We start from the raw sequence: 13820 nt of genomic DNA on the forward strand, positions 1-13820 counted from the left end.
TCAAAGGAGTATTGGCAGCAAAGCCCATCCACATTGATCTTCAGAGCTCTCAGGGGACCAAATGTGCATTTTCTGACACTTGTCTGCCCCGGGTTTTGCAGCTTACTTAAAACTCTACCCGGTGCAGGAACTTGTTGATGGGAGCTCTCCCATGCGCTATACACCTAACTGTATTAGAACGCCGAGTGAGTACAAGTTAGGTAATGGGCTAGCACAGGAGTCTCCAAAGGAGATTCTGATAGTCCTATTGAATAGGTCTATGTAGGACCCAGTGACAGTATCTAATCTCTGATGAAGGAAATATCCCTCGCCAGGACCCAAATGGCATTACAGTATTTTATCATTTTCTAATACTGCTAGTGTATCCTACTGACATAATCATTTTCCTTCTGCCTCATTCTAAAATAACTGTGAAACAATTAGTTATAAGTAATTTGTAAAACTCAAACTAAAAACGTCATTCACAACTCAACATTCACTTATGTCAGATAAATAAATGAAATAAACTACATGATAAACCTGTTACTCCTGGAATCTTATCTCCTTCATTCTGAAATCACCAAGACAAGGACAATGTGCTGTCCAAGGGGAGGTGGAAGGACACGCTGGCCTGGCCTGGCCTGACAGCACAGCTGGCTTTTCAACTTGTCCCAAGCAGTTCTGCAATTTTGGTGGAATCTTTGGGCCCTGCTGGGGAATAGCATCCAATCCCTCAAGTATTTCCATATGAAAGGATACCCTTGATAATGTCAGGGATGGACAGAAGAGGGCATAACCTGATGTCACATGTGTGGTGTCTGCAGTAGTGGGTCTGTGTGAGCCTAGGAGAACAGGACTGACATGTGCCTGTCCTCAATTCCTAAAATGCATCTACTGGATCCAACTGCATCTGATCCTATAGTTTTGTAGACAGAATCAGGAGTTCTGGATCCCGAGGCTGTGTGAAAAACCAACGAAAAATTCAAGAAACCTAATTTTCTCCACCTTCTGCAAACAAGAATATGCTTAAGTAGAAACATTACAACAGATATACATGACACAATGGTGTTTCCTCAAGTTAAAAAATTCCTTAATCTTGTGTTTTTTTCCTCTATTTGTAGACCAGAAAGAGCAATGTGAAATAATTAGTTTGTAGGACAAAAGTATCAAAATCTACTAAGCATACTGATCTTCAAGATTTCAAATGGATTTCAACTCACTGTCTATATTTAATCCATCAAAAATGCAAAAGACTGGCTTCAATGTAGTCTAAAACAACCATGAGCCAGGCATGATGGGGCATACCTATAATCCCAACACTAAGGATACACAGGCAGGATGATCCTAACAAGTTCAAGGCCAGCCTGGTCTACAGAGGTAACTCCAGGCAAAGAAAAAAAAAAAAAAAAAAAAAGCAACAAGAATCTTATTACCCAAATCACACAGAACAAAACCAAAATATTACAATGTATAGTGACACCTTATGAAATTAAATTACTAAAAGCAAAATTGTATTCTGAAGCTTAAGTAGACAAATTTACACTTGACTATTTTGAAATCAACATGTTAGAAAACTGGTTATTTTTAAAGAATGTGTTTTCCCCCATCATACAAAAACCAGACACTTCTAATAGAAAGGTACATTTACTGTATTTGCATATTAGCATGAAATGACTAGAACATTATACAATTAGTTAATGATGATCAAATATTTATTATCTAGTAATCCTACTTCACTAAATAAAATCATGTAAAATTAGGCAAGTTAAGTTTGAACTAGAGTTATTAAGGGCAAGTGTCACTTTAAATTCTAAATATGGATTGAAACATCAGCAAATTTTGCACACAGCTGTGCATAGTAATGAAAGCATGGATTCAGTATGATGAAGGGTGTTAATCTGTTACGGAAGTCTCTAGAAGGTATCTTCAGTTGGCTAGGCTTTGAACCTCCATGTGTTAATTCTGTATGGTTATCCAACACATCTGCCATGCTAATTATACCTGACCCAATTCTCACATCTCCCCCTGCTAAAAGGTTAATAATAAAAAGCCACCCGAGGGAGCCCGAACTGTAAAGTCAGTTTGTATTTGTGTGTAGAGTGAGCAATCAGAGGGTACCACTATGATTTTTCCTGTTTGTTTTAATTAGAGACTTGTTCTTTGCTGTGCTGTATGGTTAATATTAAGTACAACATGGAATCATAAGACTGAAACTAAGAATGAGCTAAATCATATGTTGGAAAGCACAGGGAAGTCTTTTTTCTTGTGGGATGTGAGTTAGGGGTATGCTCGAATAATGGTTTTCTTCTCCCCAAATCCCACCCAAACTATAAAACAACTGAATTGCAGCATTTGGCACTCTCCTTGGTATAAATAATCCCAACACTGGTATTTCAAGCTACAATGGCTGTGGCTTAACAAACTCCTTAATACTGTTGATAATTAGTTTTTATTGGCTACACAGTAGAAACATAAGCTCAAAAATGGAAAAATACTAAAGATAAGAAAAGTTGCCTTGAACCCCTCCTGCTTATACTTCCCCAGTGCTGGGGAGCACTGCACCTGGTTTATATGACTCTGAGGACCCAATCCAGAGCTTCACGCATGCTAGGCAAGCATGCTACCAGCTGAGTGACACGCCAAGCCTTCTTTTCAGTTTCTTATTCTTGGTCTCGACGCCCCCAATTTTCTTAACATGATGGGCAGAGGATGGTATTAGAAATTCCTTCTCAAAGTATAGTCAATGACCAGCAATGAGTGCCTTTGTCCCTTGTCCAGAACTGAAGAATTTCTCGACACTAAGAGCCACAGTGACTCTCGAGTGAGTAGTAAAGTTTGAGAAGCACCTTGAAAATGTATGTGTGTGTTAATTAGCCTACTAAGTGCCAGGATTATAGGTCAGAGCCACCAAATCAGACAAACCATATGTCTAAAATGTAGTTAATTGTGCATTATTATACAAGGTCAGTCCCATTTCAAAAGTACCAGAGAGGAAGAACAGGTGTGTGTTTATTAAACAAAAGTGATATATATCTGGGAGATAAAATACAAATTAGTACAGTTTTAAGATTAAAATATATACCTCAAGAGCCGGGCAAGGTGGCACACACCTTTAATCCCAGCACTCGGAGGCAGAGGTAGGAGGATCGCCAAGAGTTAGAGACCACCCTGAGACTCCACAGTGAATTCCAGGTCAGACTCAGCTACAGTGAGACCCTACCTCAGATAACCAAAAAAAAAAAATAAAAAGTGTGTGTGTGTGTTTAATATATATATACATATATACATACACATATATATATATTATATATACATCAAAAACATAATTCTAGCAGACCCTACAAATATTCTACTCGAGTTCTGCTAGCTGTTTGAAGCAACATTAAAGCGGATTCAATACTTCTGTCTCAACTCCAATATTGAGATAACAATTCTCTTACTCATGTGAAAATGCCATTTCTCAGAAATCTGAAATCCCGTAACATGCCAGAACATTCACAAAATCAAAGCGCCTCCCTTTTTTTTTTTTTTAACTTGGAAGGATAATGATGACAATTGAGATAAAAATCAATGAATAACTGAACTTAGAATGCACTTCCTTACACTGCTTCTCTGTGCAGGAAGGACTAGATGACATTAATGCTCTTGAGAACATGGATGCTTCTAGAAGAATCAGGGTTTGGAAACAATGGCTCCCTGCCATTCTACCTTCTTTGTGGGGGAGACCAGCCTTATCTACGTTAAGTGGCTTTTTTCTCCAGCAGAAAAGAACAGGTTGAGTCCACCTGAGAAGAGCAGCATTCCTAACTGCAGTGACAACAGCGCGGTGCAGATAATGCATTCCTTTGAGAAACTGCGAAAGAGGAAAGCGGTTAACTCCACAGTTCACTGCTTACATGTCAAATGCGCACATGTCTGTAATCCTGGCACTCAGACTGAGACAGGAGGATCCCAAACTCAAGGCCAGCCTGCATCTCCTTCAGAGAGACCCTGTTTCTTCTAAAAGCAAACACTGCATAATACTCCATATTTAGGGCAACATTTCATGTAGGTTTCTGCCTCTCAGCTATTAAACAGTATCATCCATCTTCACCAATATTCATTTTAACGTACGCAGTATTTACAATATTGATTTTGCCATGTTTCTTGTTTTGTTATTTATTCTTGTCCCACAACATGCTAACATGGAAAACTTTTGGGGGTGATAGCACATGGAACACAATAGAGGGGGGCCTAAACTTCACATAGTGGGTTGGAAATGGATAGTTCTCAACACCATAGCCTGGTGGTTTATAACCAGAGATGTTCCATTCTCATCCCCTCCCCAGGGAACAATTTTGGTATTCACCATCAGTGAGGTCTTGTGGCATCTCATGGGTAGATGCCAGCAAAGCTACTAAACATCGCCAATGTACCAACAGTACTCCCACACAAAGAATGACCTGGGCCAGAGAAGTACTTCCCGAGCTCAAGCAGAGAGCAGGACACTTTGTGTTTCACATTGGCAATATTGTTCACAGGGTGATTATGCAGCTCATAGTCAACTTATCCATGAAAGCTAAGAAATTTCCAGAATGGGAAAGCATGAGAATTGCCAGTAAGACTATCATTTGCTAATGTCCTGAAACACTGAGAACTCAACATATGCAAACAACATGAAATTTCTGTCCAAAGTCTATGCCAGTTTCCTATTCTGTCTCAGACGTTACAGTCAATAAGTACCTATATCAATCCAAGAAAAAGATAACGTTACTCTCACAAGAACTTGAAGTCTTTTACCATTAGAAAATACATTCAGCACATTGTTAATGTTTCTTCTGTCCTAAATTCCCTTTCCTTTTCAACATCCCAAGCCTCTTAACTTTTGAAAATTTGGGTGGCTATCTTGATAGCAGTAGGGAGAGACTCCCTATCATTTTTATGCAAAACTTATTTCAGCCTTTCTTCTTCTAAATTTTTTCCCCTTTTACTAACAGAGTCACAAAGGTCAAGTCATGGTGGCAGAGGTGACTAGAGTCCAAGGTAAATCGTTAGAAGAGTGAGATAGCTCAAAGCTTATGGAAGCAGGCGTTTGGGGCCTACTTCATCCTACTCTTTAAAATTCCAGAAATGCTTCTTTTTTTTTTCCTACAAGGGAACTAAAGATTTCCATTAAAAACCACTGCATTGTTACCTGACCAAAGAATCTGAGCCAACACACTGTTGGACATCAGAATAATTAAAAAGTAGAATACAGATGTACACATGATTAAATGAACCACTCAAATTGGCTGAATTACTTATTATAGGTGTATTTTTTTTCTTAATTATAAACATTTAAGTAGATGTATACACTGCTTGTGACTAAGGCATTCCTATATTTTTAAAGAGCAGCCAACCTGGGAAAAGTCTGAAGAAGCCTAGTATTCTTTAACTGAAAATGACTGGTATTTTTTCACTTTAAATCAATTTAGATAATTAGCATTATTCTAAGGGTGAACAATCCTGATCCCAAAAGTAAAATGATAGGTTGAAATAACTATAAGTACTACCTTTTCTCAGGTTGGCTGCTCTTTAAAAATATAGGAATGCCTTAGTCACAAGAAGTGTTTATCGACTACTATAATGCTGATCCCTGCTTGTTGCTGTTATTTAAACTTAAAAAAAAAATCCATGGCACCGGGGAGATGGCTCAGCAGTTAAAGGAGATTGGTTGCAAAGCCTGACAGCCTGAGTTCAATTCCCCAGTACACCTACAAAACCAGTTTCACAAAGTGTCTCATTCACCTGGAATGTGTTGTAGTGGCAAGAGGCCCTGACATACCAATATTCATTCACTCTTTCATTCTTTCTCTCTGTCTCTCTGCTAGCAAGTAAGTAAATAAAACCTTTTTTTTTTAATTCACATTTCCAGGAATTGTTAATACAGGGGGGAAAAGGTGACTCTTATAACTACAGCAAATGTGTGCATTGCAAAGAAACAAGAGTTAAACAGAATAGTGTGCATTTAGAAAAAAAAAATAAGTAAACATAACTTGGGCATCAGTAAAACCAAAATACTTTGGGCACTGGGGTCCTAATCCTAGCTTTACCCCTTACCATTAATATGAGTAATAAATATTTTAAAAGTTTCTCTAGGTCTTAATCATCTTGGCCTAAAGTGTGGAGGTAACATACCTACCACACAACACAGTTATGAGAATTAAAAGATGGAGTCATTTCCTTAAAGGGTAAAGTGGGCCAGAAAACTTGCATGTGCCTGGACCAGCCATTCTCCCCCTGGAGCCAGAGCCTTGCCTACGTGGCCCACATTATGCTCTTTCCAGAAGCAACATCCAGAGATATTAGCAGGGGTATGAAGAACATTTGCTAAATAAATAATCTTAAGGGAACATTGGGCAGATTAAAACCAAGGTTAATGGCATTTATTACAGTATCCACATTTGATTGGAGTTGAGACAATCCTTGACATGACAGAAAATGAAGAACTGAAATATACTATAGATAGCTTCAAATTCATAGTGGCTTATTTCACTTGATACATACCCAAGTTTTTCTTAACTACTAAAGACAAATATATTTTGCAATAAAGATTTAAAGGTTTAAAGATCCTTTTTCCCTCCAAAATTGATAACATAGAACAAATATCTTCCACTTCAGGCTGGAAATATAATGACCATGTTGAAACATTTATTATCTTTCTCTCTGCCTATTTTTCCCAAATTTTAATGGGATATTAAAGACACTGACTTTTTATGAGGCGTGGTAGGGACTTGTGTTCATAGCAATAGGTTGGTGATGCTCAGACACTTAAGTATGCTTGTAAGTTTGATTTTTTTTTTTTTTTTGCTTTCAAGGGCTGTAATATTAACAGTGAAACTAAGAATGGGAGTCTCCTTCCAGTATCACTTCTTTGTAGATCACTTGGGATGTTTATTTTCAGCCTACAGAAGCAGGCTTAGTCTAGAAAGAGTTTTTCAAGGTGACCAGTCACCTAGAGCGCTGCCATTGCCCTCAATGAGGAAGAACCATAACCCACCTTCCACACCATCAAAGTAGAGGACAAGGAATGTCTCCTTTCATTTTATCATTTAAAGGGTCCATACTGTTATCATGCATAATAGAGCTTAACATTTTCCTTTCAGCTACCAATCCAAATACCATTTGCCTCCATCATAGTTTTTGTCCACAAAATAAGTTTTAGACGAAATGGATGGGTTCCTATTAAAATATCCTGGCTTTTAGACATTGATAGTTGGTGCCTTTATTCTTTATTTATGTGCATGGGTGAGTGGGTGGGAGGCCAGAGATAGCTCTGGGTGTCTTCCTAAAGTTTGTCACATACTTCCTTTGGGAACGGATCTCTCACTGGCCTCGATCTCACCTATTAGGCTAGACTGATTGGCAGTGAACCCCAAGAAACCACATGCCGCCACATACCCAGTTCTGGGATTACAGGCACATGCTGCCTTTAAGGACCAGACAGGGCTGGAGACATGGCTTAGCGGTTAAGTGCTTGCCTGTGAAGCCCAAGGACCCCGGTTCAAGGCTTGATTCCCCAGGACCCACGTTAGCCAGATGCACAAGGGGGCATACGCATCTGGAGTTCATTTTCAGTGGCTGGAGGCTCTGGCGTGCCCATTCTCTCTCTCTCTCTGTCACTCTCAAATAAATAAAAAGAAACAAAAAAAAATAATAAAGGACCAGATAATAACTTGTGGAAAACTGCTTTTGTTTATTATTAACAGTATTAACTGGTTAACCACTAAGGTTAACTTTTACTTCGCACCTAGGCTAAAGATTTTTTAAACATACTCTTGTGGTAGTTTGAATAGATGCCTCCCCAATATATTCAGTGTTTTATTAGTGGGTAGTTTGGGTGTGCAGCCACCTGGCTGGAGGCAGTTTAGGTCTAGCCCTAAGGTGTGGTGGTGCATTTGAGATCAAGCAGAAGCTCCATGACAACAGAGGAAGGACTACAGAGCAGAGGCTGGACATTACCTCTGCCGCAGCAGGGGACAGACAATGGAAGGAGGGTGAGCTGAGCTCTAGCGAAGGAGAGCTGGCTATAACACCCCTAAGCCAGCTCCCAACATCCCTTCTCCAGCAAGCCTTTACTTCCAAATTGCACTTAGCTGGGGACCAAGCATACAAAACTCCCGAGCTCATGGGGAGGGTGCCTAATTCAACCCATGACAAGTCTCCTATCGAGTAACTCCTCCCCCATGTTCTGTAAGTAACCACAATAAACTCATTGAGTCACAACATTCAGTGTTGGTGTAATTGTGCTGCAGTGGGTCATCATTTGTGCCCTGCCACTAGTGATTAGACAAGTACATGCGTTTGCAACTTTCCAGGGAAAAACTATCAGGAAATAATCTGCAACGCACAGTAGGTCCTGAAGGAGCACTTGGTGAACGAGTGGCATATAGCACGCATTCTTGCCAGCGAGGCACTGAATGCCTCCACATTTTGCAAGAAAGTACCTTTAACTGCTGAGCCATCTCTCCAACCCAGGTCTCCGTATTTTGCTCCCCACCTAACTTTCGGAAATTCCCTTACACAGATAACAGCAGCTTAAGTTCTGTCTCCCAAACATGCCAAAGTGTGTGTGTTTTGCTATTTCCTACTGACTAATGTACTTAGTGACAAAATTTACCAGGAGACACCCCTCCAGCCTACCTTTCCAGCCCCAGTTCAATGCTATGTTCTCTGTGAAACCTTCTTTGACCAATCTAGAAGCTCACTCAAATGTATGTGTGGGGGGAGTGGGAAGGCTGGAGAGATGGCTTGGTAGTTACGACACTTACCTATGAAGCCTAAAGGTTTGATTACCTAGTGCCCATGAAAGCCAGACGCACAAGATGGAACATGCCCCTAGAGTATGTTGCAGTGACGACAGAACCTGGTATGCCCCATGTCCTCCATCTCTCTCTCTCTCAAATAAATAAATAAATTTATTATTATTATAATTATTATTATTATTATTTTGGTTTTTCAAGGTAGGGTCTCACTCTAGCTCAGGCTGACCTGGAATTCACTATGGAGTCTCAGGATGACTTCAAATTCATGGTGATCCTCCTGCCTCTGCCTCCAGAGTGCTGGGATTAAAGGCACGCAGCACCATGCCCGGCCTAATAAAATTATTTTTAAGAAGATGTAAGTGTATGAATACTTGAGTTCTGAAGGAGTCTTTGTGTTCATACTTCATATGAAGCAGGTGAGTTTATATTTCTTTGGCTGTCATTTCCTTCTAAATTTCAGCATCCATAAGGGTTAACCAGCCATTGTGCTCACCAGAAGCTCCACTCAGCTCACCAAAATGGCACTAACAAATGTGCTATGAAAATTGATGTTGAGAAAATTATGACGGAGTTCACATAAACTTAATGTCAGCACAGAACACTAGCCAGTGGAGTCGCACACTGCGTTTCGAGAAGCCCTGAGACATCGCCGGGCCCACCGAGGAAACAGGAGCTAGCATGTTCGTATTATTAGATCTGCCACTGTTGACCCCAAGCTGCAATTAAAAATACTCTGGAAAGGAAGTCTTGGCTCTTTGAAGAACAATATTTAAAAAAAAACAAAAATAGGCATTTGCTTGCACAATCCTTATGTGCTAAATAAAATGAAGGAGACATTGTCATTAGGGAATGATAAAGTCACTCATGGAAATATATGATGTGATCTTTTCAAAACACACTTTCATAGTATATTGAACTGACTTCTGAGTATTCAATTCAGAACAAATTCAGCAATAAAAACTACAAAGTAAAGAAATGCAGAATCTCTAACAAAAGTAAGTGACAAAAGCCAGATACAAAACCATTCGCTGCACAATCCCACTTACACTTAACAATCAGAAAATGGCTGTTGCTCTCAAATAAATAAATAAAAATATTTTAAAAAAATCAGAAAATGGTGAATCTATGGGGACAAAAAGGAAGCCCGTTTTTGCTTAGGGCTGCCAATGGAAATAGGGATCCTATTGGGTGACAAAATATTCTAAGACTAGATGGTGATGTTAAATGATTAGGTAAATTTATTGAAGCTATAAGATCAGTGATCCTTATGATATATAAATCATACCTCAATAGTTACTTCAGGCAGAAAAAGTATCCCCGTATTAGCTCTAATAAGCTAAAATCGTTGTGTCTTAACAAAAACTGAAAGGAAATCTTACAGTGTTGTAACATGTGGATGTGGTAATTGGATACATTACACTCAAATCATCCCAGTTTAGTTCTTTTACTATCTGCAAAGCAAATGCATATCTTTTAAGGAACTCAACCCACAAATTTGCTAGTTGCCACAGCAGTCAATTGTTTGATGTAAACTGAACACTAGCTGGAGACAGAAAGGAAGTTTTTAGTTCATTTGGTTCACAGCATTATCAGCAGGGACGTGCAGTGAAAAGGCTGCTGTCACATTTCCCAATTAAACAGTTAACATAATGCACAACATCCAAGTTAAACTGCACAGCTTAAAATATAGTAAGAGCAAATCTCCTTAGTAAAGGTCTGTTTACGACCATGCTCATAACTGAGGTTTGCTGAAGTTTTCTGGAAATCTAGTAACACACTGCCCAGCAGAGTGAATTTAGTCCTTGCACTTTACCAGCTCCACGTCTCAGTGGTCAGAGAGGCAGCCAATGACAAAGCAGGAATCAACACCTATCTCAGGGAACCACCCAGCATGCATCAGTGAGATTTCTCCCGTCTAGGTAAAGTCTTGAATAACCACCTTATATGCTCTATGTGGCAGGCACAAGGCACAGAACAGACTCTACAATCAGGACTTATGTTATTTCAAATTGCTGCACCGCTTGTAAATCACACAAAACCCAAACAACAACAACAGACAAACATAAGAACCCTTGCTATTTTGAAAATAAAAAAAAAAAAAACAATTACATCTTGATAAGGGTAGATTGAAACTCAAACTCTGGTATGACGTTGTCTTTGATTATCTCAAGAAATTTACATTTTAAAAAAGAGAATACAAGCAAATCGTGGCTACCTCGGACTACCTCCTCCACAGACTCGGTGGTGGTGGTGGTGGTGGCGATGCTCGTGGTCCTCTCGGTGGCCTCCTCGTAGGGCTCCTCCGCCTCCTCCTCCAGCTCCTCTCCGTCCTCCACGTCCTCATCGTCTTCGGCTTCTTCTCCCTCCACATCAGCCACTTCCTCCTCCTCTGTGACTTCCACAACTTTGTCTTCACTGTGAGAAACAAAGAAATTGAGGAATAGTAATTGAACAAATTTCAGAAAACGAAAGAAAAAAAATTAACAAACTTTTGTGATTCTAGAACCAAAGTGGTATTGAAGAATTTGGTAATCTGTGAGGAAATATAGTATTAAAGAAAGGAACACACAAAACTTGAAGGCAGATTAAACAGAAACTCAAGCTCAGCTGGGTCTGTAGAACATTTTATACTTGGATGTGGATCTGCATAGTTCAATGGGTATGGAAAGAAGATCCCATGTTTCCAACCAGGTGACATTCTGCAAAAGGCAAAATATGGAGACTATAGAGAGATGGATGGTCACCAGGAACCAAGGGGAGGAAGGAAGTAATAAGTAAGTACAACATAAAGGATCTTTGAGGTCAAATTTTTGAGTGGATACTATACATTTGTCAAACGCATATGCATAACCTAGAAAGTGAACTTAGGGGTCTGGAGAGATGGCTTAGTGGTTAAAGCATTTGCTGCAAAGCCTAAGGATCCAGGTTTGATTTTCCCAGTATCCACATAAATCCAGATTTACAAGGTGGCACATGTGTCTGGAGTTTTTTTGCAATTGGTGGAGGCCCTGGCACAACCGTTCATATCTACCTTTTTCATAATCTCTCTGTGTCTGTCATAAATAAATAAATAATTTTTAAATGAAGTTAAGATAAAATACTAGCATTGATTAATAATAACGTGCTAATACCGATTCAAATTACCACCTTAAGACAAAGTGTTTAGAGGAAACTGAAAGAAGGATGATTAAAATGAGGCAGAAGAGAATGACTGTGATTTCCACAATTCTCTATAAACGTCCAACTACTCTAAAATGAAGTTTAACAAAGAAGGAGGGTGGGAGAAGACACCGAAACGGAGTTCACCATAACAGAAGGATTATTTCAAACATGTGAAAGAGCCTCACAGCACTGGCATGGTCGTATGTACCAATGCATTAGGTGTAGGCGGAAATTGGTTCAAAACCCACTACAGTTTAATCTGGACATAGGGAAAAAGCAAGTCAATAAATCTGTCGCATCTCATGTTTAGGGACACCAACTGAAATTAGGTAAGCTCTCCACACTGCCAACTGTGTACAGTTTGTTGCACTTTAGATGTCTTAATAGTTTCCCAAGTTCAGTGAGCATCAAGATCAATGGTTCCACCAGACACGACTCCTAGTTTCTGAACCAGCGGGTCTGAGACAAGTCCTGAGCATTTCTATTTTTTCTTATGCTTCCAGGTGATATGGATGCTGGTTGTTAGATAATAGAGTTCTAAGAACTAGTGAAACATGCCATTATGAGATGAAGGCACAGAAACTCACAGCTCCCATGAAGATTTGTAAGAGGACCAGAGAAATTACATTTGTGGCATCAAACTATATACATACATACATACATACATACATACATACATACATACATATATATATATGCTAATGCAAAAACTGGTGGGTAATAAGTTAACAAGACTAGATGGCTAAGGGACACAACTGGGACAGAACTGAAAAAGACTACTGGAGAATCACTGGAGAAATCATAAGCCTGCCAGTGCAGGTATGGTCAAGATCTCTTGAAAGAAGGTCAAGGGAAATAGGAAAGTGTAAGGAAAGTCTAGCACATATTGCCAGGCATAAAAGGAGAGGGACAAGCCTCTTAGCTCACAAAACCAGTATAGACAAAAGATGTGCTTGCTGTATATGCCACAACAGCTACCACAGACCTGAAAATCACCATAATAATACATTTATTATATACAGTGCATACTAATAATGTTTCTGTACTGTATTTAAATATTCCCAGAAACAAGGTGGATGGGGAATTACAACCCTAAAGAGCATGTGGCCAGTAAGGACAGGCTCAGTGTTAGGAGGAGTCACGGGATCTGAGGTGTTGGTGTTAGACATGGCATGATGCCCTAAAATGCCCTCTAACATGACACAGAGGAGATCTGATTTCATACATGCCAGAACTGAACATGGTTCTATACATGGTCTAGGATGCTTTCAGGAAGATGAAAGACTTCCAAAATTTAAAGGCTGACAGAGCATCCATGAGATGCTTGGCTGAGTGTGAAAAGGAAAGAAAAATGCACAAAGATGGACATAGGACTAGAGGGAATACTCTATGTCCTCCAAATTTAGTGGAATTTTTATAACAGCTATACGAAGATGTGAGATGCCCCTGGATGCAAGCACAGGACACAGAATCTTTGCAAAAGTGCTATACAGGTGTGCATGACTCCCCAACAATACATTTTTTATACAACTCTGGTTAAACACAATGAAGGAATATTGAAACTTCTGGCCAAATAAAAAGAATGTTATGAAGCAGAATAATTGAATCATGTATTAATGTGAAAAGTGTTAATGTACTGAAGGACATAGTCATTTTCACATTTTCTCAAGACCATCTTCAAACAGGTGAGATGAGAAAGACAGAACATGTACAGTGATAAATCAGATGGCATATGCCTCCATCTGCACACAAACAAATGGGGTGAAATAACTGATTTCTTGATTGCCCCACAAAAAATTCTGTGCACATGTCTACCACTTGAGGCAACACTTCAAAAGCACACTACCCTTTGCGGGCTGGGGAGATGTTTCACTTGAGCAGAGTCCTTGCTGTGCA

At 39.5% G+C, this 13820-nt stretch overlaps 1 protein-coding gene across 3 annotated transcripts in view; it reads right to left on the reverse strand.

The window, feature by feature from the left end:
- LOC101608200 (amyloid beta precursor protein) overlaps nt 1–13820 on the reverse strand; it is a 263853-nt gene that overhangs the window by 111511 nt on the left and 138522 nt on the right. For all 3 annotated transcript variants that reach the window (XM_004654380.2, XM_004654382.2, XM_004654385.2), the window contains exon 6: nt 10978–11177. In XM_004654380.2, the coding sequence (XP_004654437.1) occupies nt 10978–11177 (200 nt within the window). The remainder of the gene's footprint in view (nt 1–10977; nt 11178–13820) is intronic.

Source organism: Jaculus jaculus, chromosome 5 (assembly GCF_020740685.1).
Source record: "Jaculus jaculus isolate mJacJac1 chromosome 5, mJacJac1.mat.Y.cur, whole genome shotgun sequence".
In the NCBI taxonomy this organism is placed as follows: Eukaryota; Metazoa; Chordata; class Mammalia; order Rodentia; family Dipodidae; genus Jaculus; species Jaculus jaculus.